General features: G+C 39.2%; 1 protein-coding gene across 11 annotated transcripts in view; it reads right to left on the bottom strand.

Annotated features, from left to right (window-relative positions):
- Window positions 1–26672, bottom strand: part of smtnb (smoothelin b) — a 299570-nt gene that overhangs the window by 79424 nt on the left and 193474 nt on the right. For all 11 annotated transcript variants that reach the window (XR_009515412.1, XR_009515411.1, XM_059987987.1 and 8 more), the window contains 2 exons: window positions 24341–25327; window positions 19846–19904 (listed from right to left, as the gene is read on the bottom strand). Coding sequence is in view for 9 of the 11 variants with exons in the window: in XM_059987987.1 (XP_059843970.1) it covers window positions 19846–19904; window positions 24341–25327 (1046 nt within the window). In the remaining 2 variants the exon portion in view is untranslated. The remainder of the gene's footprint in view (window positions 1–19845; window positions 19905–24340; window positions 25328–26672) is intronic.

Here is a 26672-nt window from a genome sequence, read left to right as displayed (position 1 = left end):
TGATGGACTGGGGAATATCCACTACTTCTTGTAGGATTTTCCATTCAAGGGCGTTGGTGTATCCACTCCAGGCTGAGATGCAGCAATTTAACTTCCACTTATCTCTTTCACCACGTATTTCGCTGAAACCTACTCTCTTGCACATGCCCACTGATTCTTCCAATGACTATTGCCTTAGCCAGTTATTCTATTGAACGTGAACAGGAACTTAGTGGAAATATGTGCAGTGTGAGAAAAATTGTGCAAATCCACAAAGGCAGCAGCAGAGGCTTGCAATGAAACTAGGTCATTGGAGATGCGAGGGAAACAGCACTTCTAGCTCATATTTTAAGGTGCAACTGTTCTTTGTTGTAAAGTCTTGGTAACCAGAAATGCAGAAGTAGGATAAAAATAACAACAAAGCAAAATAAGGGGAAAATATACACAAAAAGTTATTTAAAGGTACAACAAACACTTAGAGAAAGGGGGAATTTCCAGAGAAACATTCAGAAAGGTGCCACATAAAATGGTACTGCAAAGGTATGAGGGAGATGTACAGTGTCTATAAAAATTATTCACCCCACTTGGAATTTTTCCAGTTTTATAACATTAGATCACAGCAAATTTAATTTGGTTTTTTTGACATTGATCAACAGGAGAAGACTCATGTCAAGGTGAAAACCGTTCTCTACAAAGTTATCCAAATGAATTACAAATATAAAACACAAAATAATTGATTGTATAAGTATTCACCCCCCTTTAATATAAATCATTTTAATATTGGTGCAGCTAATTGGTTTTAGAAGTCACATAATTAGTTAAATGGAGATCTCTTTTTGGAGCCTTGTGTACAGTCTATGTGTTTCAATTGAATGTAGTTAAAATATCCAGGAATCTGAAACGTCCAACTGTTGGTGAAGCAGTATCATGGAAAAAGACACACCATGAAGAGATAAGAACACTCCAAGCAACTCCGCAAGAAGGTTATTGAAAGGCACAAGTCAGGAGATGGATACAAGAAAATTTCTAATTCACTTGGAAAGGGAAGGGGAATATACAAAAAGAGCAGAGCACCACTGTGGCTGTTCCCATCAACAATAAGTATACTGTTTTGGACACTTTTGGTGAGGATGACCTACCAGGGACAAGTTGTAGTGGTCACATCTCTGTCACTGAGACTGGACCCTCAGCTCAGAAAGAAAGGAGGGAAAAGAGGAGAGCAGCAATGATAGGGGATTTGATAGTTCAGGAGACGGATAAGAGGTTCTGTGAGAGAGATCGAGAACCCCGGATGGTCTGTTGCCTTCTTGGTGCCAGGGTCCGTGATATCTCGGATCGAGTTCTCAGTACTCTCAGGAGGGTGAACAGCCAGATGTCATGGTCCACATGGACATGACATAGATAGGAGTAGGAATGAGGTCCAGAAGAAGGAATATAGGCAGCTAGGGAAGAAGTTAAAAAGCAGGATCTCAAGGGTAGCAATCTTGGGATTGCTGCCTGTGTCATGAGACAGAGGGTAGGAACAGGAAGTTATGGCAGATGAATGCATGGCTGAAGAGTTGGTGCAGGGGGCAGGAGTTCAGATTTCTGGATCATTGGGATCGCTTCTGGGGAAGGTCTAACCTGTACAAGAAGGACGGGCTGTCATAAGGGGACGTGAGACTGGACCCAAATGTAGGACACAGGCACTGAAGTACTGGGGGCAGGATGGGACAAGCTAAATGATAGGACAAGGTGTGGAGACCGTGGCGTTCGTGGAGACTGTGGCATTCAGAGAGGATCCTGGAGTTCAGAGATGCTCTCGAGGCTCAGCTAGAGGCTGGGGTCTAGAGACTGGTCTTGAGGCTAGGAATGCTGGGAGGATAGCCCCCTGGGTGGGCCGCAGAACTCCTGGGCAGGTCATAGGGCACAACCCATTGGAGGCAAGGGGCAGAGTTCTCTGGGCAGGCCACAGAACTCCTGGGCAGGGCCCGTACCTCCCAGGCAGGACACAGGGGCCTGGGCAGGTCATGGGGCACAATCCGTCAGAGGCAAGGGATAGGAAGGGGCAGAGTCCTCCACTAGGCAACAGCAGTCCAGCCTGGCTTACCCGACAGAGGCAGGGGATAGGATTGCTGTTGCCCTCCGCCGGGCAACGGCAATCTGGCCTGGCTTACCCAACAGAGGCAAGGGATAGGAAGGGGCAGAGCCCTCTGCCAGGCAACAGCAATCCAGCCTGCCTTACCCGACGGAGGCAGGGGATAGGAAGGGAGCTCAGTCCAGAGTGACTTCAAGACTCACTGCAGCCAGAAGACTCGGGCAGGCTACAGAGCAGCCCATTCTATACCTCACTTACAGAGCTCATAGTTAATGGTGATACTCCAAGCCAGAACGGACAGGATGATCCCAACAATACTCACTCCCAGAGCCCCTTATATTCACAGCCAACCAATAGGCATCAGGTGTGCCTCCTTGAGCCCAACCAAGCTAAGATGATCCTCAGGTGTGACTATTTGAGTACAAGGCGAAATGAGGGGTGGTCGAAGGACCCAGAGTCTGGAGTCTGTGGACCGGATCAAGAACCGGAACGCAGACTTCAGACCCGACCATAACACGGGCTGGACCTGGCAGGCAGGTTTACTAGAGCTGTTGGGGAGGGTTTAATCTAGTTTGGCAGGGGGTTGGGAATCAGAATGTGAGTGCAGAGATTAGGGTAGAAGGACAAGGGTATGATGCTATGTGTTCCGAGTTGGTGAGGAAGGACAGGCAGGGGACAAAACGTAAATGTAGCCAGTTAGAGGGGTTGAAATGTGTTTATTTCAACGCTAGGAGTATTAGGAATAAAGGGGATGAACTTAGAGCAAGGATCAGTACATGGAACTAAGATGTTGTGACCATTACTGAAACTTGGCTGGAGGGAGGGCAGGATTAGTTGATGCAGGTCCCGGGGTTTAGGAGTTTTAAAAGGAATAGGATGGGAGGTAGAAAAGGTGGGGGGTATAGCATTACTGATAGTATCACAACTATAGAAAGGGAGGACGCTGCAGAGGGAGTATCCACTGAGTCGGTGTGGATGAAAGTCGGAAATAGGAAGGGATCGATCTGAGCTGGGAGTAGTCTATAGGCCCCAAATAGCCCTCGGGACACCGAGGAGCAGATAAGCAGGCAGAGTAGAATTATGCAGGAAATACGGGGTTGTAGTTATGGGTGATTTCAACTTCCCTCATATTGACTGGCACCTCCTGACTGCAAGGGGGATAGATGGGGTTAAATTTGTCAGGTGTGTTCAAGAAAGATTCCAAACACAGTATGTGGACCGGCCAACGAGAGAAGAGGCCATACTGGATCTAATTCTGGGTAATAAACCTGGTTAGGTGGCAGAGTTCTTGATGGGGGAGCATTTTGGTGAGAGTGACCACAACTCCCTCAGCTTCAGCATATCTATGGAAAAGGATAAAAACAGACGAAATGAGAAAGTGCTTAACTGGGGAAGGGCTAACTATGAAGAGATGAGGCAGGAACTAGCGAGAGTAAATTGGAAACAGATGTTCAAAGGGGAAAGCACAGAAGTAACGTGGGAGAAGTTTAGGGACCACTTGAGCTGGGTTCAGGATAGGTTTGTCCCACTGAGGCAAGGAAAAAATGGTAGGAAAAGGCTGATGAAACACGTGAGGTAATTCGTCAAGAAGAAAGAAGCAAATGTTAGATATAGGAAGCAGGAAGCAGGAGGGGCTCATGAGAAATATAGGGTAGGCAGGAAGGAGCTTAAGAAAGGACTTAGGAGAGCTCGAACGGGGAAAGAGAAGGCCTTGGCATGTAGGATGAAGGAGAACCCCAAGGCATTCTACGTGTATGTGAGGAACAGAAGGATGACAAGAATAAAGGTGGGGCCACTAAAGGATAAAGATGGCAACATGTGCCTGGAGGCAGAGGAGGTTGGGGAGGTCCTAAATGTATACTTTGCTTCAGTATTCACAAGTGAAAAGGACCTTGATCAGGGTGAGGTCGAAATAGAACACGCCTGTATGCTAGACAATGTGGAGGTTAAGGAAGAAGAAGTGTTGGATCTTCTTAAAAACATCTAAGTCCCCAGGGCTGATGTGATATACCCCAGGTTGTTGTGGGAAGTGAGAGAAGAGATCGCTAGAGCAGTAGCTATGATCTTTGAATCCTCTTTGGCTGCAGGGGAGGTGCCAGAGGACTGGAGAATGGCAAATGTAGTTCCCTTGTTTAAAAAAAGGTAATAGGGAGAATCCTGGGAACTATAGACCGATGAGTCTTACATCAGTGGTCTGCAAACTATTGGAAAAGATCCTTAAGGATAGGATCTACGAGCATCTGGAGAAGTACAGTCTACTCAAGGATAGTTAACATGGCTTTGTGAAGGGAAGGTCGTGCCTCACGAGACTAATTGAGTTTTTTGAAGAGGTAACAAAAGAAATTGATGAGGGTAGGCTGGTAGATGTGGTCTACATGGATTTTAGCAAGGCATTTGACAAGGTCCCCCATGAGAGACTCATCCAGAAAGTCATGAGGCATGGGATCAGTGGAACCTTGGCTGTTTGGATAATAAATTGTCTTAAAGGATGAAAGCAGAGGGTAGTAGTGGAAGGAAAGTACTCTGCCTGGAGATCAGTGACTAGTGGAGTGCCGCAGAATCTGTCCTGGGGCCCCTGCTCTTTGTGATTTTTATAAATGACATGGATGAAGAGGCGGAAGGATGGGTGAGTAAGTTTGCAGATGACACAAAGATTGGAGGAGTTGTGGATAGAGCTGTAGGTTGTCGAAGGTTACAAAAGGATGTAGACAGGATGCAGAGTTGGGCTGAAAAGTGGCAGATAGAGTTCAATCCGGATAAGTATGAGGTAATGTATTTTGGAAAGAACACATCAGAAGGCTGAGTACAGGGTTAATGGTTAGTTACTTAAGGGTGTGGATGAACAGAGGGACCTTGGGGTACAAATCCATACATCCCTCAAGGTCGCTGCATGGGTTGATAGGATAGTTAAGAAGGCCTATGGGATGCTAGGCTTCATTAATGTGGGGATTCAGTTCAAGAGTAGAAAGGTCATGTTGCAACTCCACAAATCTCTGGTGAGACCACTCTTAGAGCATTGTGTTCAGTTCTGTACACCTCATTATAGGAAGGATGTGGAAGCTGTGGGGAGGGTGCAGAGAAGATTTACCAGGACGTTGCCTGGATTGGAAAACAAGCCTTAAGAGGCAAGGTTAGCAGAGCTGGGACTTTTCTCTTTGGAGCGTAGAAGGATGAGCGGGGACTTGATAGAGGTCAACAAGATTATGACAGGCATAGATAGGGTGGATAGCCAGTACCTGTTTCCCAGGGCATGAATAGCAAACACCAGAGGGCATATGTACAAAGGGAGAGAAGTTTAGGGGAGACATCAGGGGTAAGTTTTTTTTACACAGAGGGTTGTGGGTGCCTGGAATGACTTGCCAGGGATGGTGGTGGAGGCTTAAACATTAGGGGTATTTAAGAGCCTCTTGGACAGGCACATGGATGAAAGAAAAATAGAGGGTTACGGGGTAGTGTGGGTTTAGTACTTTTTTTTAAGGAAAATATGGGTTGGCACAACATCGAGGGCTGAAGGGCCTGGACTGTTCTGTAGTATTCTAGTGTCTAGTATCACTGAATCTCCCTTGGAGGACAGTTAAGTCAATCATCAAGAAATACAAAGAATGTGGCATAGCTGTAAATCTGCCTGGAGCAGGCCATCCTCAAAACCTGAGTGACCATGCAAGAAAGTAACTAGTGAGGGAGGCCACCAAGAGACTTATGAAATCTCTGGAGGAGTTACAAGCTTCTGTGGTTAAGATGTGAGATAATGCACATACAACAACTGTTACCGGGTTGCTTCACTAATCGCAGCTTTAAGGGAGAGTGGCAAAGAAAAAGCCACTCACAAACAAGAGAAAATCCGCAGATGTTGGAAATCCGAGCAACACACACAAAATACTGGAGAAACTCAGCAGGCCCGGCAGCATCTAGGAAAAGAGTACAATTGATGTTTTGGGCCAAAAGCCTTTAGCAGATCATAGTGACAAATTCAATAATAGCTGTCCAGAGGAAAATAAATGTATGTTTAAAGGGGGGAGATTGAAGAGCTAAAATTGAACAGCAGATATAAGTAGGATCAAATGGATACTCCCTTCAATGAGCCAGCATATCCACCTGTTACTCTATGAATCACAGGAAGTGATTATCCATTGCAAGTCAGGCAGTTTCCACAGGACACAAAAATAACATGGATTTAATTACAACGGTGTAATTGGGCAGGAAGAACCTGTTACCGCACTCTGTAGCTAAACAAAATAAAAACCCACAGCTCAAATTGGTCATTTGAATGGCTTTTTCACCTTCTGTCAATGCTGCAATAAAGTAACTTTACCCTTACTTTAGCTACTCTCCCTAGCTTTTCACCAGCTTTTCGCCCCTCTCTCTCATGCAATAAAAGGTAAGTTAGTCTATGTTATCTCATCCACGTATGGGAATATAAATGTAAAATATATGCCCATTTATTGCTAATCTTCTTACCATGTAATTTAATATACCAATTCAATAGAGCTCCCCATGCACCTCACCCCATTCCATCCAGCTCCAGAAAGGGAACAATTCAATTTATTTCAAGTCCAGAAGTTAATATGTCATCAAGTTTCTTACATTTCAAAAAACATCTTAGTTTTAGTTTTCTCTGCCCTCGCTCTGCCCATTCAGTCCCTCTTTTATCTATCTCATCTTATATCTGATTTGACTTAATTTCTTTCCTCTCCTTGGACATCCATTCCTTCTTTCCCAATTTTTCAGTTAAAGAGATAGTCACAGAAAATACCGACTATGATCCCCAACACTTCATTATTCACATCATTATATTATTGTTTGTACCTCTACAAAGCTACAAGATGAAAACAATTTGAAGGGAAAAGAAAAATTGTCATACAACACACAAGATCCCGCGCCCTGCAAAAGGTATTTATTTATTTATTGAGATACAGCATGGAATAGGCTCTTCTGGCCCCTTTGAGCCACGCCACCCAGCAATTCCAGATTTAACCCCAGCCTAATCACAGGAGAATTTACAATAACCAACTAACCTAGCAACTAGTACATCTTTGAACTGAGAGAGCAAACTGGAACACCCAGAGGAAACCCATGTAGTCACGGGGAGAAAATATAGTGGAAGTAAATGAACCCAGGCTGCCTCTACTGTAAAGCGTTGTGTTAACCACTAGGCTATTGAGCCGCTCCTTTTATTGCGTTTGAAAATTTTAGAATACTTGACACACTTAAAAATATCCCTAACCTTTATCCTACCTCAGAGCCCCAGAGTTGTACATCTCCAATACAAATAATGAGTAGGTTAGTGTATTTTACAAAGCAACAATGGATTCAGAGGTGATACGCCACAAGAACATTTCAGTTCAAACCATGTGATCTGGCCACAGGACCTGCCATCTGTTATGTCTGTTATATAAAGAAAGAATGCTGGAGTTCATTTTCAAGGACAAAACTTAAGCTCTTAACTCCTTGATGGCTAAGATATGCAAATCAGCCTTAAGCCCTCTTCAATAACTTGTATAAACAAACTGTTCCTTCTGTATTTTACTTATTACTGGATTTTTTCCATCAGCATTGGCTATCTTAGAATTTTGATCTTTCGTAATCTTATTATGATAACTAAAGTTAATTACTCTTCAACTGCTGCTGTTATCTGCTCATTGCTGAAATTGAACGGTCTCATTTGAACTACAACCATATCACAATTAGTAGAAAAGATCAAAGTACACTTTTTGAGAAGATTGATAATATAAAATACATTCTTTATTACCAACTAGCTCTGTAATTAAGTCTCCATTTAGTGTTTAGAATCATGCTAAGTAAATTAATCTGTTAATACGCCTTTTAAACAGCAAAATAATCCACAATCATCAAATACTATTTGTTCTGTGTATTATAATACCATAATACTCAATTTGATAAAATAATCACTCACATTGAAAGTACACAATGGAGGACATACAATTTTAGCTTATTTTTAAAAGCTGTTCTTCATAGAATGTTTATTCTGACTGGAAGATACAATATTTGTACACTGGACCCAATAGCCTTCTTTAGTTAATAAGTTTTTAACTGCCTACCTTTTAATGCATAGATTCATACTCTTTTGATTTTCCACAGAATCATATGTTGCAGGTTCTCAAAGTATATGGAATATTTGTGCAATTTATAGTCTGATTATCTTTTGAGTTTACTTATTTCTTCTTTGGGAACTTCATTGTATTAATTTGACTTGAGGTGATACTGGCTATACACTTCAGGAATCATAGTTAATTCAGATTAGCACTGAATGAAACTAACCTTAATTAATGCAGCAGGAGAAAAATTGTATATGACCACACTGTGATCAAGCTGTGGAAGATATTCATTCAGGAATTCTCTCCTGGAAAATATGTAGGTCTGGACTTCAAGAAAGCAATGGACACAGCTGTGGGTCAGACAGATATTCAGACTTCCAAATGAAGAAAGGGCAAGTTCAAGCTCATGCCACTGATATTATTTTTAGTAGAGTCTTTGTCTGTGTCTTCATGGTGTTGGGTAGATGTAAGTGGAGGGTGTGGGGACAGAAATAGCATTGCAGGATAATTCAGCTTTGTGAATAAACTAGGGAGGAAAGATGAACATTTACGGGCTTGGTGTAAATAATCAATCTATGGCAAAATAATGACAAATCATGTTCAAAAGGGATACCAAACAAGAAAAAGGGGTTTTCAAAATGCAATCATATACAGTTTATTCAATTAAATTACTTTGATATACTGTTATACACTTATAATCCAAACATTAAAACTTTTGGATGACTGAATCAGACCCTAACATTTCTTAATAAAGTGCTTGAATTGCTTAAATAAAGTTTTCCTTCAAATCACAAGTTGTTGATGTTTTCTACGTATGCTTTAGTATAAATTCAGACTGACTGAAATGCCTTTATCCACATGAAATAGAATTCTCATCTTACAAGATCACTTCAATCCCATGCTAATTATTTACAAATAGCAAAAGGTTCTTAAAAAAATACATTACCCGTTACCTTCTCTAACTGAAAGCTCTAACACAATTTCGACTTTCCAATGAACTTACATAGAACCTGAGTGGATATCTGAGTGGATGTCCAGAATGATGCACTCATAGTTTAATGAGTTAACAAGATTATAACCAGAATACTACAGCCTGAGAAGCCAATCAGCCATTAATAAGTCTCTTACGAACAAAGGAGACAGCATAAAAGCTCATCTTGCCTTGATATGCATCTCAAATCTCTACCTACAGTTGCACGAAAAAATTTGTGAACCCTTTGCAATTACCTGGTTTTCTGCATTAATTACTCATAAAAAGTGTTCTGATCTTCATCTAAGTCACAAAAATAGACAAACACAATCTGCCTAAGCTAATAACATACAAATAATTGTACTTCTTCTCGTCAATACTGAGTACACCATTTAAACAATCACAGTCTAGGTTCAAAAAAGTATGTGAACCTCTGGAGTAATGCCTTCTGTAAAACCTATTTGGAATCAGGTTGGAGTCAATGAGATGAGACTGGAGATGTGTGTTGTAGAGGTGCCCTGCCCTATAAAAGAAAGACACACAAAGTCAGCTTAATGACAGAGCCCTCCCACCCCTACCCCTTTGCCATTTCCTATCCCCTTTTCCCTCTCTCTCCCACCTTATCTCCTTGCCTGTCCATCGCCTCTCTCTGGTGCTCCTCTCCCTTTTTCTTTCTTCCATGGCCTTCTGTCTCTTCCACTAATCAACTTACCAGCTCTTTACTTCATCTCCCTCCTTCCAGATTTCACCTACCACCTGGTATTTCTCTCTCCCTCCCCCCACCTTTTAAATCTACTCCTCAGCTTTTTCACTCCAATCCTCTAGCATCTTGTGTTGGTTGCATGGATTTCCAGCATCTGCAGATTTTCTCTTGTTTGTGACAGAGCCTGCGCATTCCAAGAAAGATTTCTTTATGTGCACCATGCCTCAATCAAAACAACTTTCAGAAGACCTTAGAAGAAAACTCGTAGAGATGCATGAAACTAGAAAAGGCTACAAAAGCATTTCTAAAGACCTGAGTGATCATCAGTCCACAATAAGAGAAATTGTCCCTAAATGGTGGAAATTCAGTACTGTTGCTACTCTCCCTAGGAGTGGGTGTCCTGCAAAGATTACACCAAGAGCACAATGTGCAATGCTGAAGGAGGTAAAAAAAAAACAAGGGCAACAGCAAAAGACATGCAGAAATTTCTTGAATTTGCTAAAGTCTCTGTTCATGTGTCCACTATAAGAAAAACACTGAACAAGAATGGTGTTCATGGAAGGACAACATGGAGGAAACCACTGTTCTCCAAAAAATCATTGCTGCTCATCTCAAGTTTGTGATGACCACCCTGATGCTCCGCAATGCTTCTGGGACAATCAATGGACAGGTGAGACAAAAGTTGAACCTTTCAGCAGAAATGCACACTGCTATGCTTGGAGGAAAGAAGGCACAGCACACCAACACCAAGAACTCATCCCAACTGTGAAGCATGGTGGAAGGAGCATCATAGTTTGGGGCTGCTTTGCTGCCTCAAGGCCTGGACAGATTACAGTCATTGAGTGAACAATGATATTAAAACTGTATCAAGGCACTTTACATGAGAACGTCAGGGTAGAAGTCCATCACCTGAAGCTTGATAGAAGTTGGGTAATGCAACAAGACAATGATCTGAAAGACAAGAGTAAATCAACAACAGAATGGTTTAAAAAGAGGAAAATTAGTGTTTTGAAATGGCCAAGTCAGAGTCCAGATCTTAACTCAATTGAGATGCTGTGGCATGACCTGAAGAGGGCTGATTATGCAAAGTATCTCAAAATATTGACAAATTTAAACAGTTTTGATTGGAGGAATGGTCTAAAATTCCTCCAAACTGATGTGCAAGCCTGATCAATATTTACTGGAAGCATTTAGTTGAAGTTATGGCTATGCAAGGAGGTCACACCAGTTACTGAAAGAAAAGGTTCACACACTTTTTCAAACATCAATATAACAAATAATATGGTTAATTTTCTTTTTGTCAAGACCTTCCCATGCACAAATTGGTTGCTGCCTTACTCTGTGTTAGAATGACTAGCCAATGCCAAATTAGCTGTGAAAAGGCTGTGAAAAAGACTCTAAATTTGCAGGTTCCTGTTCTCCTTTTTTAAAATAAATTACCAAAAAAAAACAATGAAAGAACAAAAACTGGTGAACACTAATAGATAAGATTAAGTAACACAAGGAGGAGGAGGCATAACCAACTCAGAGTTTCATATGTTCATTACAAAAATTCCCATGGTATTATATTTTGGAAATTTATCAAATAGTCATTTGAGGTAACAGATAAATGATCTAAGGAGATAATCCAGTCACATTTAATTGTGTAAAAAAAAATACAGTAACTTCAAAGAAAATCTCATATCTTTCTATTTTAATTTAACCTCAGAGAGCATCATAATTGCCCGGGCTTCAATAATTTATCATGCCAAAGGGGAAAAATAAGAACAAACAACACATACAGATTAAACATAACCTAACATGGAGGCAAAGAAGCAGAAAGGAAAAATACAGCCACAATTCTCATCTTAACTTAGCTCCAGATTTAATCCGCCATTGAATATCAATAAAGTTTTTCCAAAATAAATATTATAATTGTTGTATGTCCAACTGTATTCTAGTTCTCTGTAAAATTTGAATTATTTCTTGTACTTTTGCTGTGTGGTTTGAGAGCTGCGGCTTCTAATGCTTGGGGCTATTTACAGCTCTGGAGATTATTGGGACAGTTCATTATGTTGTGGTGGGAATGAGCTGTGCCTGGACACACTGAAAAATGCCCTGTCATCCCATCTCCCACGTTTCCCTCAAATGCAGGGAAACCCTTCCTGCTGCTATACTGAGGCTGTTCTTTAATCACTGACTTGATTCCTAGTGGTCACTGCGAAAATAAAGCAGCTGTAATTTTGCATTTAATCTTGATTAATATAGTTTCAGTGTAATGAAGTAGTATGCTAAATGCCATTGTATTACTTCTAAAAATTAAAGATTAGCTTTATTTGTCACATGTGCAGTGAAATATACAGAGAAATGTGTCATTTGCATTAAGTCAAATCACCAAGGATTGCATTGGGCAACCTCCAAGTGTCGCCAATGTAGCAAAGTTAGAGTTTGAAGTAAATTTACTACCAAAGTACATGTATGTCACCATATACAACACTGAGATTTGTTTTCTTGCAGGCATATTCAGTAAATCCAAGAAATAGAATGAATGAAAGACCACACTCAAATGGACGGACAAACAACCAATGTGCAAAAGGCAACAAACTGCAGATGCAAAGGAGACAAAGAGAAATAATAACAATAATAATAATAAGGGAAGAGGACTAACAGACATAAAAAATCTACACAACAGTCATGTAAACTTCAAAGGATATACCTTCATCAATGAAAACAGGAATCAGCACTCCACACAAGCATAAGCAATTCTGATAAAAAGTATACACCACTAAACTAAACTGAGATCATAACCCAGCAAAATGAAGAAATAATTACTACTGAAGAAAAAGTTAACCAATGGAAGAGCATAACCCTTCATGGAAGACATCCTCACTATCTGAGCAGACTAGATGTCAGCAAGGAAGTGTCACAGGTACAGACGGTTCCTTGAGCAATACAGGACCAAGTTGCTAACACAAAAAAAAATCAAAAATAAATAATAAAGACCAACAAATTCAAGATGATAAATGTAGAAAATACTGTGAAGAACCAGAAACAATCCAACACATTACAGGATCCTGTAGCAGTTTAACACAATCTGATTACTTATACAGGCACAATCAAGTGGCAAACATCAAAACACACAAAATGCTGGTGGAACACAGCAGGCCAGGCAGCATAAACAAGGAGAAGCACTGTCGACGTTTCTGGCTGAGACCCTTCGTCAGGGGGAGGCCCTTTCTTTCTCCCGAGGCCTCCCATCCCATGATCCTTTCCCTTCTCCAGCTCTGTATCACTTTCGCAAATCACCTTTCCAGCTCTTAGCTTCATCCCACCCCCTTCGGTCTTCTCCTTTCATTTCATATTTCCCCCTCCCCCCACTACTTTCAAATCTCTTAGTATCTCTCTTTTCAGTTAGTTCTGACGAAGGGTCTCAACCCAAAACATCGACAATGCTTCTCCTTATAGATGCTGCCTGGCCTGCTGTGCTCCACCAGCATTTTGTGTGTGTTGTTTGAATTTCCAGCATTTGCAGATTTCCTCGTGTTTGATCATTCATCAAAATCTTGCTTTAAAATACAAACTCATGAATGAAAGCGCACCTTACTATAAAATAAGCCTGATCCAGTTTCAGAGTCAGAATACCACAAATTATATTATGACCAATCCATTTTTACAGATAGGACAATCCATAATAACTGTCTGGATATAATAATACAGGATAAACAAGCAAGAACAACATATTTAATAGATTTAGCCATTTCAAACACACATAACTTGCAGAAATCAGTAGGTAAAAATCACCAGAAATATGCTGAATTCAAAGAGGAAACTGAAAGATTTTGTAACGTGAACAAGGTACACATTATCCCAATAGTAATATCTACAAGTTGTATTATCCTAAAGGTACTACACTATAGCATTAAGCAATTAGGGTTACACAGTAATATCTATGTAAATCTTCAGAATACTAAACACCACTAGAATAGTCCAAAAGCTCCTGGCAATTGACAGATGAGTGTGCTTGGCTATGCCCATACCTCAGGTTTTACCAGCTTGAGCTGAGAGAAAAAAATAAATAAAATAAATAAAGAAGCACTAAATAATGAGAATGTAAGATGAAGAGTCCTTGAAAGTGTGTCAGTGATGGGTGATTATCCCCACTGGTTCAACAGCCTGTTGTATGAGGGGTAATAACTATTCCTGAACTTGGTGGTGCAAGCACTGAAGCTCCTGTAACTTCTTCCTGATGGCAGCAGTGAGAAGAGAGCACGGCCTGGGTGGTGGGAATCCTAGTTGATGGATCCTGCTTTCCTGCTACAGCACTCCAGTCATGGGTATAACATACAAACCCCTAACAGGCAGTGTTAGGTAATTGAACCCCGATTGTACAACTGGTGCTGTGAAATATTCATTTCATACTTCTGACGAAGTTTTGGACAGTTTCACAATCTTTTTTTTCAAGAGACAGAGGGGGGGTTAGTTCTTTATTTAGCACAAGGTGCTGAACTCAAATGTCATAGTATTAAATTTAAAATTAGGCAAGCGACCTTCAGCAGAATGACTAAACCTTCCTTTCACAGCTAAACACATCTGGCATTAGAGTTAATGATCCTCAGACTGATACTGCACTGTAATACAGAAGCTTGAGACATTAACTGAGATCCTTCATGGGTTCTATGATTCAGTTCCACATAAAAGTTCCATTTAATAAGGGCAATAAGCTCTCAGGTCATGTGGAGCAAATATCCACCCTTGACAATTAAAACAGGTAAGGTGGTCATAGATTTGTAAGCTCTTGATCACAAAAAAGCTACAGTGTTTCTCTGCATAATACTCCTTGTATTTCAAGGCAGAATGCTGAGAAATTGTAGATTTAAGAATATATTTAGAATAAAATTTGTAATGCATTGTTAAAGTGGAGCAGTCTAGAACTCCATAATATCTATTCTTTCTAGCTTTGTGCCAAAAAAAGGAAAAGATTAGATGGCTTGTCCTCTGGGAGATCTTTTTCACAAAGCTTTTGAACATTTTAATCTACAGATTTAAATGAGTTCTTTGTTTGGGGATAAAAGTATGACCTTCAGATTTATTTTAGGAAACACAAAACAAAGTCACACCTGGTCACACATTGATTTCATTATTTGTACAGAAGTTGGACTAATCAGAATTCTTATTTATAGTTAACATAATATTATATTAAATATAGAAAAAAGTCATTGATTTTTTGGTGAATAATTTTTACCCTCTACAAAGAAATAAACTATCAGAATTTGAGGTTATAGATGGGAGTTTATATGCCAACTTCTCATTAATATCAAGCGTTGAGGCAAGACTACTACATCATGAGCACCAACTGCAATATAGTAAATAGAAAATGTTTTAAATTATATCCTCTATGTTGGTGAAATCAATAGCAGTTTCAGTGACCATGTAGCAGTATATCTCTATTTAATTTGCTTGGGTGACCATGAGCTTCTAGTTGCCTGTCAATTTAATTCTCCTACCCTAACCTTGGTTCCTAAGGTTGTCATAGCCAGGAGTGGTAGTGGAGATAAGCTCCCACTAGCTATAAAGTGCTTCAAATGGCGTGTGACTCTAACAGACTCTGACAACTAAGTCCAACTCTTGGCCTTCATGTGTGGCTTAGCAGATCTGTTTCTATTGATGTGTTGCTTTGGGCAGGTGGGGTTTGTCAGCTTTGGACGGCAGCCCGCTTAAGAGAAGGTTTTAAACTTCCACTGCCTTACAGCCATACCCAGTCACGGGAAAGGCTTCGGGAGTAAACCCAGAGGAAGAAATTTGGAGCTGGGGTCCCTAAGTTAGTTTGATGTTGCTTACAACTTTACTCTGGCAACCTCTGCAACAACACTGGTGCCAAACTGTATCAGTGCTTCCCCTTCCCTTCAATGACGTGGAAAAGGCAACCTGCTGCATGGGCAACAGCTGGTTCTTCAAATTTTCCTGCCCAAGCCTGCTCCCTGAAGAGGACAGTCCACTAGAGGCACAACCCCATAATCCCCTGGGATCGATGGCTGCCTACTACCCTAGCCTCTTTGCTTTTTTCACTTACATTGTTCCAACAGAGACCAACACAGACTCAACGAACAGAAACCCATTTTTTATCGTGGTCCTAACAACTCAGTGAAATCAACCTTGTCACTGTCGGAACTGATTTTGAATCCTTTGACATATTCGGCTGTAAAGTCATCAACTTGCCAATAAATGTTAACTTTATAGTTAGCTTAGATTTCTTCTTCCAGTTTGTGTCTTATCTGCTTGCCTTTTCCATGAATTTCCTTTTCTTCAGATTGCCAGCAACAGAAATGTTCTGTGTATCACAGCTTCAGATTTTCAAAGTTTGAAGTAATTTTATTATCAGTACTTATATGTCACCACATACAGCCCTGAGATTTATTTTCTTGTGGGCATACTCAGCAAATCTATAGAATAGTAACTATAAAAGGATCAATGAAAGACCAATCAGCGTGCAGAAGACAACAAACTGTGCAAATACAAATATAAATATATAGCAATAAATAACAAGAACATGAAATAATGAGATAAAGACTCCTTAAAGTGAGATCATTTGTTGTGGGAACATCTCAAATGATGGGGCAAGTGAGTGTAGTTATCACCTTTTATTTAAGAGCCTGATGGCTGATGGGTAGAAACTCCTTGAACCTGGTGGTGCAAGTCCTGAGGCTCTTTTCTCCCCTCCTTCTCATCTGTTCTCATTTATCTCCATTTAATTACATCTCTTCCAGTCAGGTGATACCAACTCTCCCAGGCAGCACCAACACCACTGTGCATCTGGTTTCATTTGTTCTCCATCCTATCACAGGCCTTCCTTTGCTCTGTTCATTTTTCCTTCCTATACAGCTAAAAACATGTTATTTTCTAACTTTTCTTTGCTCTGATGAAAGGTCATCAGAAATAGGCCCAGTTAAAATGATAAAGTTAGCTCTGATTTCCTCTCTACAGATGCTGCCTGACATGCAAAGTACTTCCAGCAATTTGTTTCCATTTCAGATTTCCAGCACCTGCAGATTTTTTTTGCCATTTGATATTTGTTTAATGAGCAAGCACTGCACAGTCAGACATGATATCTAAGGATGGGAAACTTTGGCAGGTTTAATAAATTTAAGAGATGCTATGGTACTGTGTCAAATAAAAGCAGAGGAATGGTCCTATCCCAGATTAATATTTACCTTCAACAATCTCATTAAGTAAATAATATTAGTGAGAACCTGCTGTAGGTGATTTGATGGCCTAATTTTCTACGTTACAAAGGTGAGTACACTTCAAAACGACTTCTTTGGGATGACTCAAATCTGTGAAAGGTACCATTCAAATGCAGAACTTTTTTCTTTCTTATTGGCACAAGTTATCTTGTTGCAAGAAAGAAGAGATAAACCTTACTGTCAAAAGTTCTCAAGCCAGAGTGGAGGCCTTGGGAGGAATTGTTATCCCTGCTCGAGTAACACATTAATGTAGCCAACTATTAATGAACTGCCATCATGGACAACTTGTGAGCATACAATAATAAATTGATTAAATTTAAAGAAATCAGTGTCTGGGAAGATGTATACTGGTAAGTAAGTCCACTATATATTACATCTTTGAGCACTCTATGAAACAATCTTATTTTTAAAGAAACATTACAAAACATAATTGTTACTTGGCACTCTAGTCGTACACTTAAATATTTTTGTTTAAAGCCTTCCACATTCACAAAAGCTACTGGGCACAGCACAAAATATCAAAGTTTGAGTTAATTGTGTACATCTGTCTTCTCTATATGAGGGTCATAAATGATGTGGGTTTCATGATCTGAAGCAAGCTTTAATTTCAGAAATAATTATATAAATCCAATTATTCCTGGTCATAATGTTGCCAAGGAGTCCAAAGCACCTATTTTTTTCCAGATAGGCGCTCCTTCAGATATTTACTTAATAATTACTCCAACCATCTCAAATCTTCTCAGTAATAATGTATTTATCTTTATAATTATCACTCCCAATTGACCCATATCACTCTGCTGAACCAATTTCCCCCCCAAAAATCAGCTGTTCCATGAAACCCCCATTCCCTCTAATTACTTAAATCTCGTCCATGTGCAGTCCTACCTCCATATTTTCATACCTCCCCAATCCACTCTCATTTCCCCTTGATACTCTTTATTCACTCGGACTTTATCTACTTCCCCAATCTTCACTAACCCAAACTATTTCCAAACCAAATGAATACTGCTCTGAACACTGCAATGGATGAAAGAACTTGGTGTTCATTTCATCAACCAAAGATTGTTCTTTTGTACATAATGTTTTAAGTACAAAAGAACTTTGGATACTTCCACAAATACCTCTTTTCAGTCTATTTCTCATTGTGTATTTTTTCTCTCTAGTCCCAGTTTCTAGCCTAATCAGTCTCTGCAGTACTAAGATAAAAGCAACTTGGTGGGAAAAATTGTACTGCAGTAATATATTCTAACATTTAAGCAATAGTAAATCAAGGCTACTGGACTTGCTGTGTTGTCTAGATAACATTTTGCCACTTATCCGAGAAGCTTCTTCAGTTCTAATCCATGGTGGGTAGTTCTCCGGTTTATAACCTCTGACTTGTTTAAAGGTTTAACAATCATATGAGGGCTATTAAAAGTCTTAGAAGGAATGAGAGGGTCATCAGTCTCATCTTTGCATGAATGGAGCTGTGAACTGTTGTGGAGATGCTGGGGTAAGGATGTTAGAACTGCATTGTAAGTAGCTGATAGGTGATGTCATACACCACCCCCTCTGTTCAGGGATGTGTTTTCCAGTCTGCCAAAGATGGCTTCTTTACCTCTCAGTACCTCTATGACTTTTAACAACCCTCATGTGATTGCCATACCTTTGAACAACTCACATTGAGTTTATAAGCCGGAAACTACCCACCATAGACTAGAACTAAAGAGTGGCAAAACATTTTGTGGACAACACAGCAAGTCCAATTGCCTTGATTTACTACTGGTTGGTATACAATGACCTGGATGATAGAGAACCTTCATTGACATATTCTAACATTCATTTTTATCTCTTTTTTCTCAGTGTTTCCATTATCTGCTTTCTATAATTTGTTTAATGACTTAATGGGCTGAATGGTCTAATTAAGCTCCTATGTCTTATGGTCTTATTTCTACCCACCTGGCTTCACCTATCACCTTCTAGCTATCTTCTTTACCCTCCCCCCTCCCCATCTTTTTATTCTGGCATCTTCCCCCTTTCCTTCCAGTCCTGAAGAAGGGTCTCAGTCCAAAATGTCGCTTTAGTTCCATAGATGCTGCCTGACCTGGGGAGTTCTTCCAACATTTTGTGTGTGTGGCATGTAAACAACGTGCTCAGAATATTAGTGATGGACTATCTTTCTATTTGTAACTGCATATGAAGTAACATTCCAAATGCACTTAATTAATTAAATTTTAAGACTACTTCACAAATTCACAAGTTATTGAAAAAATCCTACTAAATTATACTTAAATCATCTGCAATTTGTTCAAGCAATTGCTTCTAGACCATAAGATGTAGAAGCAGAATTAGGTCATTTAGCCCGTCATGTAACAAGTATTGTTACATTTTACAATAGCTGGCTTCTTGTAGCTGGTCATAAACCAGCAGAACTAAATTGATAAAGTCAATCTTCAGAAAATGGTTAATTGATGGCTTAAATGTATCTGTTCAAAAAGTACTGGATAGGTGCATGCATACTCTGCTCATCAGGGTTCAAATGGCATCACAAGTTTTTACTATCATCCTGAATGATATTGTTACTCATCCTTGTCTATTGGAAACTGGTCAGTTTCTGTACAGCATACTCAGCTAAAACCAGGAAGGTGATATGTAAATATTTTTCACTAATAGAACTCTTGGATTACACCCTTTTCAACAGTGATACAACCAAAAATGAGAATTAATAAGTAAGGTAAATCATGAGCTTAGACCCAAAATTTACCATTTCTGTTCCCAATCTGTTCTTTTTTAATAGTTATTATTCCACTCCACAATAAACTATGCATTACACATATCAGTAAAAGTAAAATCAAGCTTACCATGACGCCACTCGGACCCAACATTCTGAAAGGTGTAGCTCTCAAACCAAATGTCAGCTCTGAAGAAGAAAGGGATGACTTTAACCAACTGTTGCTGGTGAAATTATAGACTTATCAAATAATCCTCAATACTGCAGATTGAAAATTTGTAATTATATCTAAACAACAAATTGCTAAATGAAGATATGTTTGAAAATTTCTCCAAAATGATTTCAAAGCAGCAGTACACGCTCAGTTTTTAAACTAAATGTAAACGATTCAGGGCACAACAGAGAAACTGTGGGCAAGGATGATGACCTGTATAGATCTTTCAAGGAGTCAACACAGGCATAATGGGCTGAATGTCCTTCTGTGCTGTATCATTCATAAAGCTTGTTATGTTACCTTCCTCTTTGGCTCTAAAAACTGCAATTAATAACTAAAATATTCTGCCTCTTCTTAAAACTTGTCACTCTGGTTATTCTTTATACCACTTGTTTGACTTAGTGTAGTACTTTTCAAATTATCCCTTTGTTCAGTGCCTTGGAATGTTTTTTTCCATCAGTCACCATTCCCTTGTTTCTTTTTATGCGGCACAGGAATAGGCCCTTTAGTCAAATTTGTCCATGCCTAACTAGTCTAATACCAGTTAGCACATTTGAGCCCCATCAGGGTGTCCCACCCTGTTTTACGCCATGGACCCCTACCATTAACTGAGGAGTCCATGGACCCCAGTTTGGGATTCCTGTTCTAAACACTTTCTATCCATGACCTGTCCATATCTCTTCCTCTGCCAGCTCATTCCTTATATTCACCATCTGCTTCGAAGACCCCTGCTAAATCTTTCCACTCTCAGCTTACTCTCCTACACCATGAAAAAGACTACAACTATCTACCCCTCATATAAACATCTGTAGGGTCACTTCAGCCTCCTGTTCTCAAGTGATATCAACAGCAGCAAATCCAATCCGTCCATCTAACTAAAGCCCTCTGTTCAAGAGACAATTTTAGACATAAAAACATTAAATTGCAGATGTTTATCAGATACAAACATATTGTTCCTGCTTTTATTTTAACCAGTTAGTATATTATTTCTGGTTAGTGTCTCAATTGTTTCTTGCCATTAGGGAATAAAACTCAAACACACACCAGGAGGGTTGGGTTCGTACTGCTTCTGTATTTGTTGGAAGTTCTATCTTTAATTTATAATTATTATTACCAAAAATTAATACAAGAACACAATGACCAGTAGATGCTATACTATTTTCATATTTATATTTTAGCATAAAATTTTATAGAGTATTTTATTCACTGAAAACCACTTCTGGGAGTTAAAGTATCTAACTAACTTGTAAAAGCTTTTGTGTTTGAAGGGAAATGAATTGACACAAACAGTGTTCCCTCTAAACTGGGCGGCTGCGTGGCCACACAGTGATTGAAATGCTCCTCTATGCATAGCCTCTGTTGCCCCGTAGCTGGAATATTCCTTTATTTTTACTACAATATTGAAATAATGCTAATATAATTTTGAAATCTATATTAATATATTTGTGAAATACCCTGTAATTATGTGTTAATGAATATAATCCATAACTAATAAATGTACAACCTTTACTTTGAAGAATCTTAAACTTCAATGTATTTACATTGTCAGTGTTTTAATTTGTAGTATTGTTACAAATTGTAACATTAAACACAGAATGGAAGTTGGTAACTCATTGTTTATGAACTGCCGCCTGCTTAACACTGATGCAATCTAGTCAAAATATTTTACTTTTGCCATTATGCCTGTCAGTTGGCTTGACTACCTGACACTGTTAATAACTGCTATGAGTTTTGGGTTGTGGTTGTTTGATATGAGAAATTCTATATTCTTATTTTTTTGGTAAGCATTCAAAAGTATGTGAGTTTTCAATTTCCATTCTAAATACCCACAGTATGCATAGAAATAAAAATGTTTTAAAAAAATTAAAACGTTAAAATGAAAAAAAAATTAAAATGCTGCAGTTTTCAAGCCATGTAAAAATTCCTTGCTTAAAGCAATGGTTGATCTGCACAGCTTTAAAACAAAATAGAGGGAATGTTGGACACAAACAGGGCAGATTTTAAAATGGGCAGTTTACTGAAATAACAACAACAAACTTTTACACATATTATAAGTATGAAAGGAAATCAATATCTAAACCATTGGCTGTCAGTGCCTTCACAGGGAAGAGTCTCGTGTCTCATTTGACTATGTTATCTGAGTCTCCCTGTAAACTTCGTACTGCATTTAGTTCCAATATGTTGAAGAAAACATTCAACAGAATGTCAAAAGAAGCTTTGAATTTATGTTGCAAGACATGCCAATAAAAATTCACAGGAATTCAATTGAAAGTATATGTACAAAAGTCATAAAAGATTCAAAGGTTTCTCTCCTAATTATATGTTTAAAATGATCTGAAAAGATGAGTTAGAAGAGATGTTAAGAGAGATAATAAAACCAATATAGATTATAGGTGAGAAAACCACATTTAAATTGATATAGCTCACATTTATAGCTTTCCTTCTCAGGATTATATTCTTGCCTTTTACATTATATCTGCATTCTTCTTTGCTATCTGGTAAACACTTATAAAAAAACACGCATTCATAGTTCAGCTCTGTAAAAAGAAAGATTTTACTAATAGTGATTCCTCCCAAGCTGACTAATCTTGGATTTTGGTGGTGAACATAATGTGGGTATCCAAACCTTTAATAATCTGAAATCAATAGAAAAGGAAAAGGTTGTGCAGGAGAATAATGTAACTCTCACTCTAATGGCGTTTGGTGATAGCAAAGGAACAGGACTTGCCATTAAACCCAACTGTCACATAAATGGAAATCAGTGCCAAATTCAATGATAGTATTGTAATGGGTAGTTTAGTTTGCGGTTAAATGTTCTTCAACCAGACAGCGAAATGGGTGAAATCAGTACAAATTTCCTTCCAAAATTGAGATAGCCCAGTCCACAAAGCAGACAAACCACCCCTCCACTGCCTGCTTCTACACTTTCTGCAGCCTCAGGAAACCAGCCAAAATAATCAAGGATGCCTCCCACCCAGTCATTCTTTCTGCTCCCCCCTCCAGGCTCAAGGACAGCTTCTATCCTGCTGTTATAAGACTCTTGAATGGATCTCTCATATGCTAAAGATTAACTCTTGATCTTCCATTCTAACTCACTGTAGCCTTTCCTAATACATCTCATAGTAGCCCCTGCACTTTTGTCTCTGTGCACTGCACTTTCTTTATAACTGTAACAATATATTCTCCATTCTGTTTCCCTTTTTTTACTACCTTGATGTACTGTGTCTGGAATGATCTGAACGACACACAAGCAAACATTTTTCACTCGATACATTTGACAATAATAAACAAACTCAATTCCTTGAAACTATGGCTTTCTAAACTGTCTGTTAAATGCACAGACCAAAATAATGATAGTGAAAGATGGAAAAGGATGAAGAGCTAGAGCTGCCTGTCAAAGATAAAAGCCCGTCACTAAAGATAACAACAAGGAACTGGAAATAGACAACATGAAGGGGCTATTTAGGGCTCAAGAGATTACTGTTAGAATGAGAAGTTATTGCTGGAGACAGAAACAAATATGCCTCATTGCTTGATCCCTACCATAAAAGTATAACAAACCATCCTTATCATCTGCATTTACCTCATGCTATCACATGATCAGTCGCAAGCTCTTCTTTTACTTGGTAGCCTTTGTAAGATCCAAAATAAACCAATCCCGGAACAGAAATGAGTAAATTTTTTAGTAGACTTTAAGAAAATCCATCTCATCCATTACCCTCTTAGAGAATAAAAATGTGTATCCTAATCAAGGATTTAAATATCAGCAAATGTGTCCTTATTGGAAAAAGTGAGCTTACAAACCAAACTTTTCGTAGATTTTGAATGTCTCAGTAAATTTCAAAACTTCAGGTAAAAGTAAAAAAAATCAAAATAGCAGCACAAAATAAAGTCTGAGCTGATCTTGTTGGGCTAACAGTATAAACATACAAATGACCTCAACAGCAAGAGAGGGGTAGAAAGAGGGAATAAAGCAAGACTCCACAATTAAATATTCAGTAACATTTGAAAGAAAATGTATTAGTGCAGACAGATTTGTATGAGTTGTGCATGCTAAATGTCAGAATCCTGCCTCACATCTGAAGTATGTCAGGCAATGTGCTAACAATATTTAATGTAGATCAGGAAGACAAATCTGTTTTACTTCAAATTTCTCAGGTCACAAGGATTTAATGCTTCTGCAAATCACTTCACTCAGAAACTTTCCTATAAAATCACCAAAGGGATCCATGACTCATTATTAGCACAGAACAGCCAAGTACTGTTTAATAAAAATTCAATGTCACAATGAAATCAGGCAATTTTAGAAATAAACTGATGTTAAAGTAAATTCTTTATGGAAAATTTAAATTATTAAACTATTGTGAGATGGAGATATGCTCTTTTACTTTGTGTTCCCAAATATACATACCTCCTCTCTGTGAGGAAGGTGTGCCAGAGATCCGCGTAGTAACAAGATTGGGGTTCCGTCCATCCTTAATTTCAATTGTCATAAGTGTCTTCATGCTGTTTTCGGTGTTGTTCAGTTGCTTTTCTTTCTCAGATTGTCTGATTAAGCTTTGTTGCAAGTGTCTGTTTGATGTGGCAGGAGGATCTGAGGGCTGAGTAGATCGGGGTTGCTCTAAGTGCACTGAGCTGTCTGTATGGGTTTTACTGAAGTCTTTCTCTGACGCAAGCTGCTTTGTTTGTGATTTGCTTACGTTGCTCCTCCCTGGAATCTGGATGCATGACTTATCAGTAGCAGTTTTTTGCATTAGAGATTTCTTGTTGCAATCTTTCTCTAATGTGGGTAATATTGATTTACTTGATCCATTCACAGTAACTCCAGATGTGATTGGATGACTTAACAAGGAAAATGTTGTCCTAGAGCAGCCCTGAGGTTGTACCTCAGGAGTTGTAAAGTTGGATTTGGCAGTGCTGCAAGTCAACCTATTACAAGATTTTGATGAATCCTTTCCATCCACTTGTTCGGAGCTGAATGGCTGCTCCCTCAGTGAGGTTGACCTATCCCGCTCTAATCCACTTTTTTTATTTGAGCTTATGAGTTTTTTATTTTTACTGGACGTTAAGTATTCATCCTGTTTATCTGTTTTTTCTGTCAACTTGTCCACTTGCTGCATATTCCTAAAATCAACAGAGTTCCCTTTTAAAGTCATTTCTAGGCCTGGAGTTACAGATTCTTTATTTTTCAGTGTGGGACTGCCCGGGAATGACTGCTGATGTAGCAAAATTCTGCTGTTTCTGTTCTCATTTGGCTGGTTTCTCTTCTGAGTCGAAAAATTTGTACCTAGTTCAGAAGATTGTTTGGACGGATCTGCAGTAAACTTTTTCATTCTGTCTCGTACTGAGTTAGCTCTCCTGAAAGGTGAGGTGTTCAAGCAAGTATCATATGCGACATCTGTAAATAAAGCATAGTATGAAGACAAGTCATTAAGGAGCACAAGAAGAATATAGGTATTATATCAAATACTATTTAGCAAATATATGCTTTTCGTAATCATAGAACAGTACAGCACAGGGACTGGCCCTTTGGCCCACAATGTTATGTCAAACTAATTAGTGATCAAATGTTCAACGTAATGTCCATATCCTTCACTTCCTGCACATTCATGTGCTTATCTAAGAGCCTCTTTAAAATGTCTCTATTGCATTTGCCTCCAACACCACCCCAGTTACTCAACCCTCTGTGTAAAAAAAATGCCTCACATATCTCCTCTAAACTTAATCCCTCTTACCTTCATACATGTCCTCTGGGTATTAGACATTTCAACCCCGGGATAAAGATGACTCTCTGTCTATGCCGCTCATAATTTTATAATTCTGTTACAGATCTCCACTCTGCCTCCTCTTCTCCAAAGAGAGATTAGAGAACCCAAGTTTGTCCATCCTCTCCTTATAGCACGTCATCTAATCCAGGCAACATCCTGGTAGACCTCCCTAACCTGGACATTCTTGCTACTATTGGAGCAACTAAAACTGAAAGCAAAACACTAGATGTGACCTAACTAGATGGACATAAATCTGCAATACAACTTCCTGACTTAAAGAACTCAGTCCTTCAACTTATAAATGCTGGCATTCTGTGTGCCTTCTTTACCACCCTAACAACCTGTGTAGCCACAATCAGGGAGCTATGTACTTGGATCCCAAGACCTTCTGCACATCAACACTATTAAAGGGTTCTGCCATGCATAAGATGCATTTTATCTCCCAAAGTTCAAATCGTTCTGTTTATTATCAGTTAATGTATACATTATACAACCTGGAACGGCAGAAAAGTGTTAGAACCCCAAAGCCCCCTCTTTCCTTCCCCACACAAGCATCAACCTCCCTCTGCCCCTTTAAGCAAAAGCCACTCCATCCATTAAGCAATAGCAAAACACCCAAAGAGAGACCATGATCTGCAGACAACAAAGACTATTGTTACTCAAGAGTTCAACATGCAATAGGCTCTCCCTCTCTCTGTCTCTTTCTCATGAGCAAGTGAAAGAGAGGTGTCACCCATTTTCACAGTAAAAGGGAAGACTGATGGTCGCTGTAGGATATTACAGTCTGGTACATTGCTTTTTATTCTGAGATCCTCTGACACGAGAATCGGCAGCAAACTCTCTCACCATAGAGAGACAGAGATATTTCTTGAGTGCAAAACTCCACATTTGGCCAGGTTAAACTCATCTCCCATTTCTATGTGCAATTCTGCAACTGATCTATGCCACACTGCATCCTTTGCTACTTTTCTACGG

The sequence above is a fragment of the Hypanus sabinus genome, chromosome 13 (genome assembly GCF_030144855.1).
Source record: "Hypanus sabinus isolate sHypSab1 chromosome 13, sHypSab1.hap1, whole genome shotgun sequence".
Taxonomy (NCBI): Eukaryota; Metazoa; Chordata; class Chondrichthyes; order Myliobatiformes; family Dasyatidae; genus Hypanus; species Hypanus sabinus.
The sequence above is the reverse complement of the archived record's forward strand: the minus strand, read 5'-3'. Positions and strand labels throughout refer to the sequence as shown.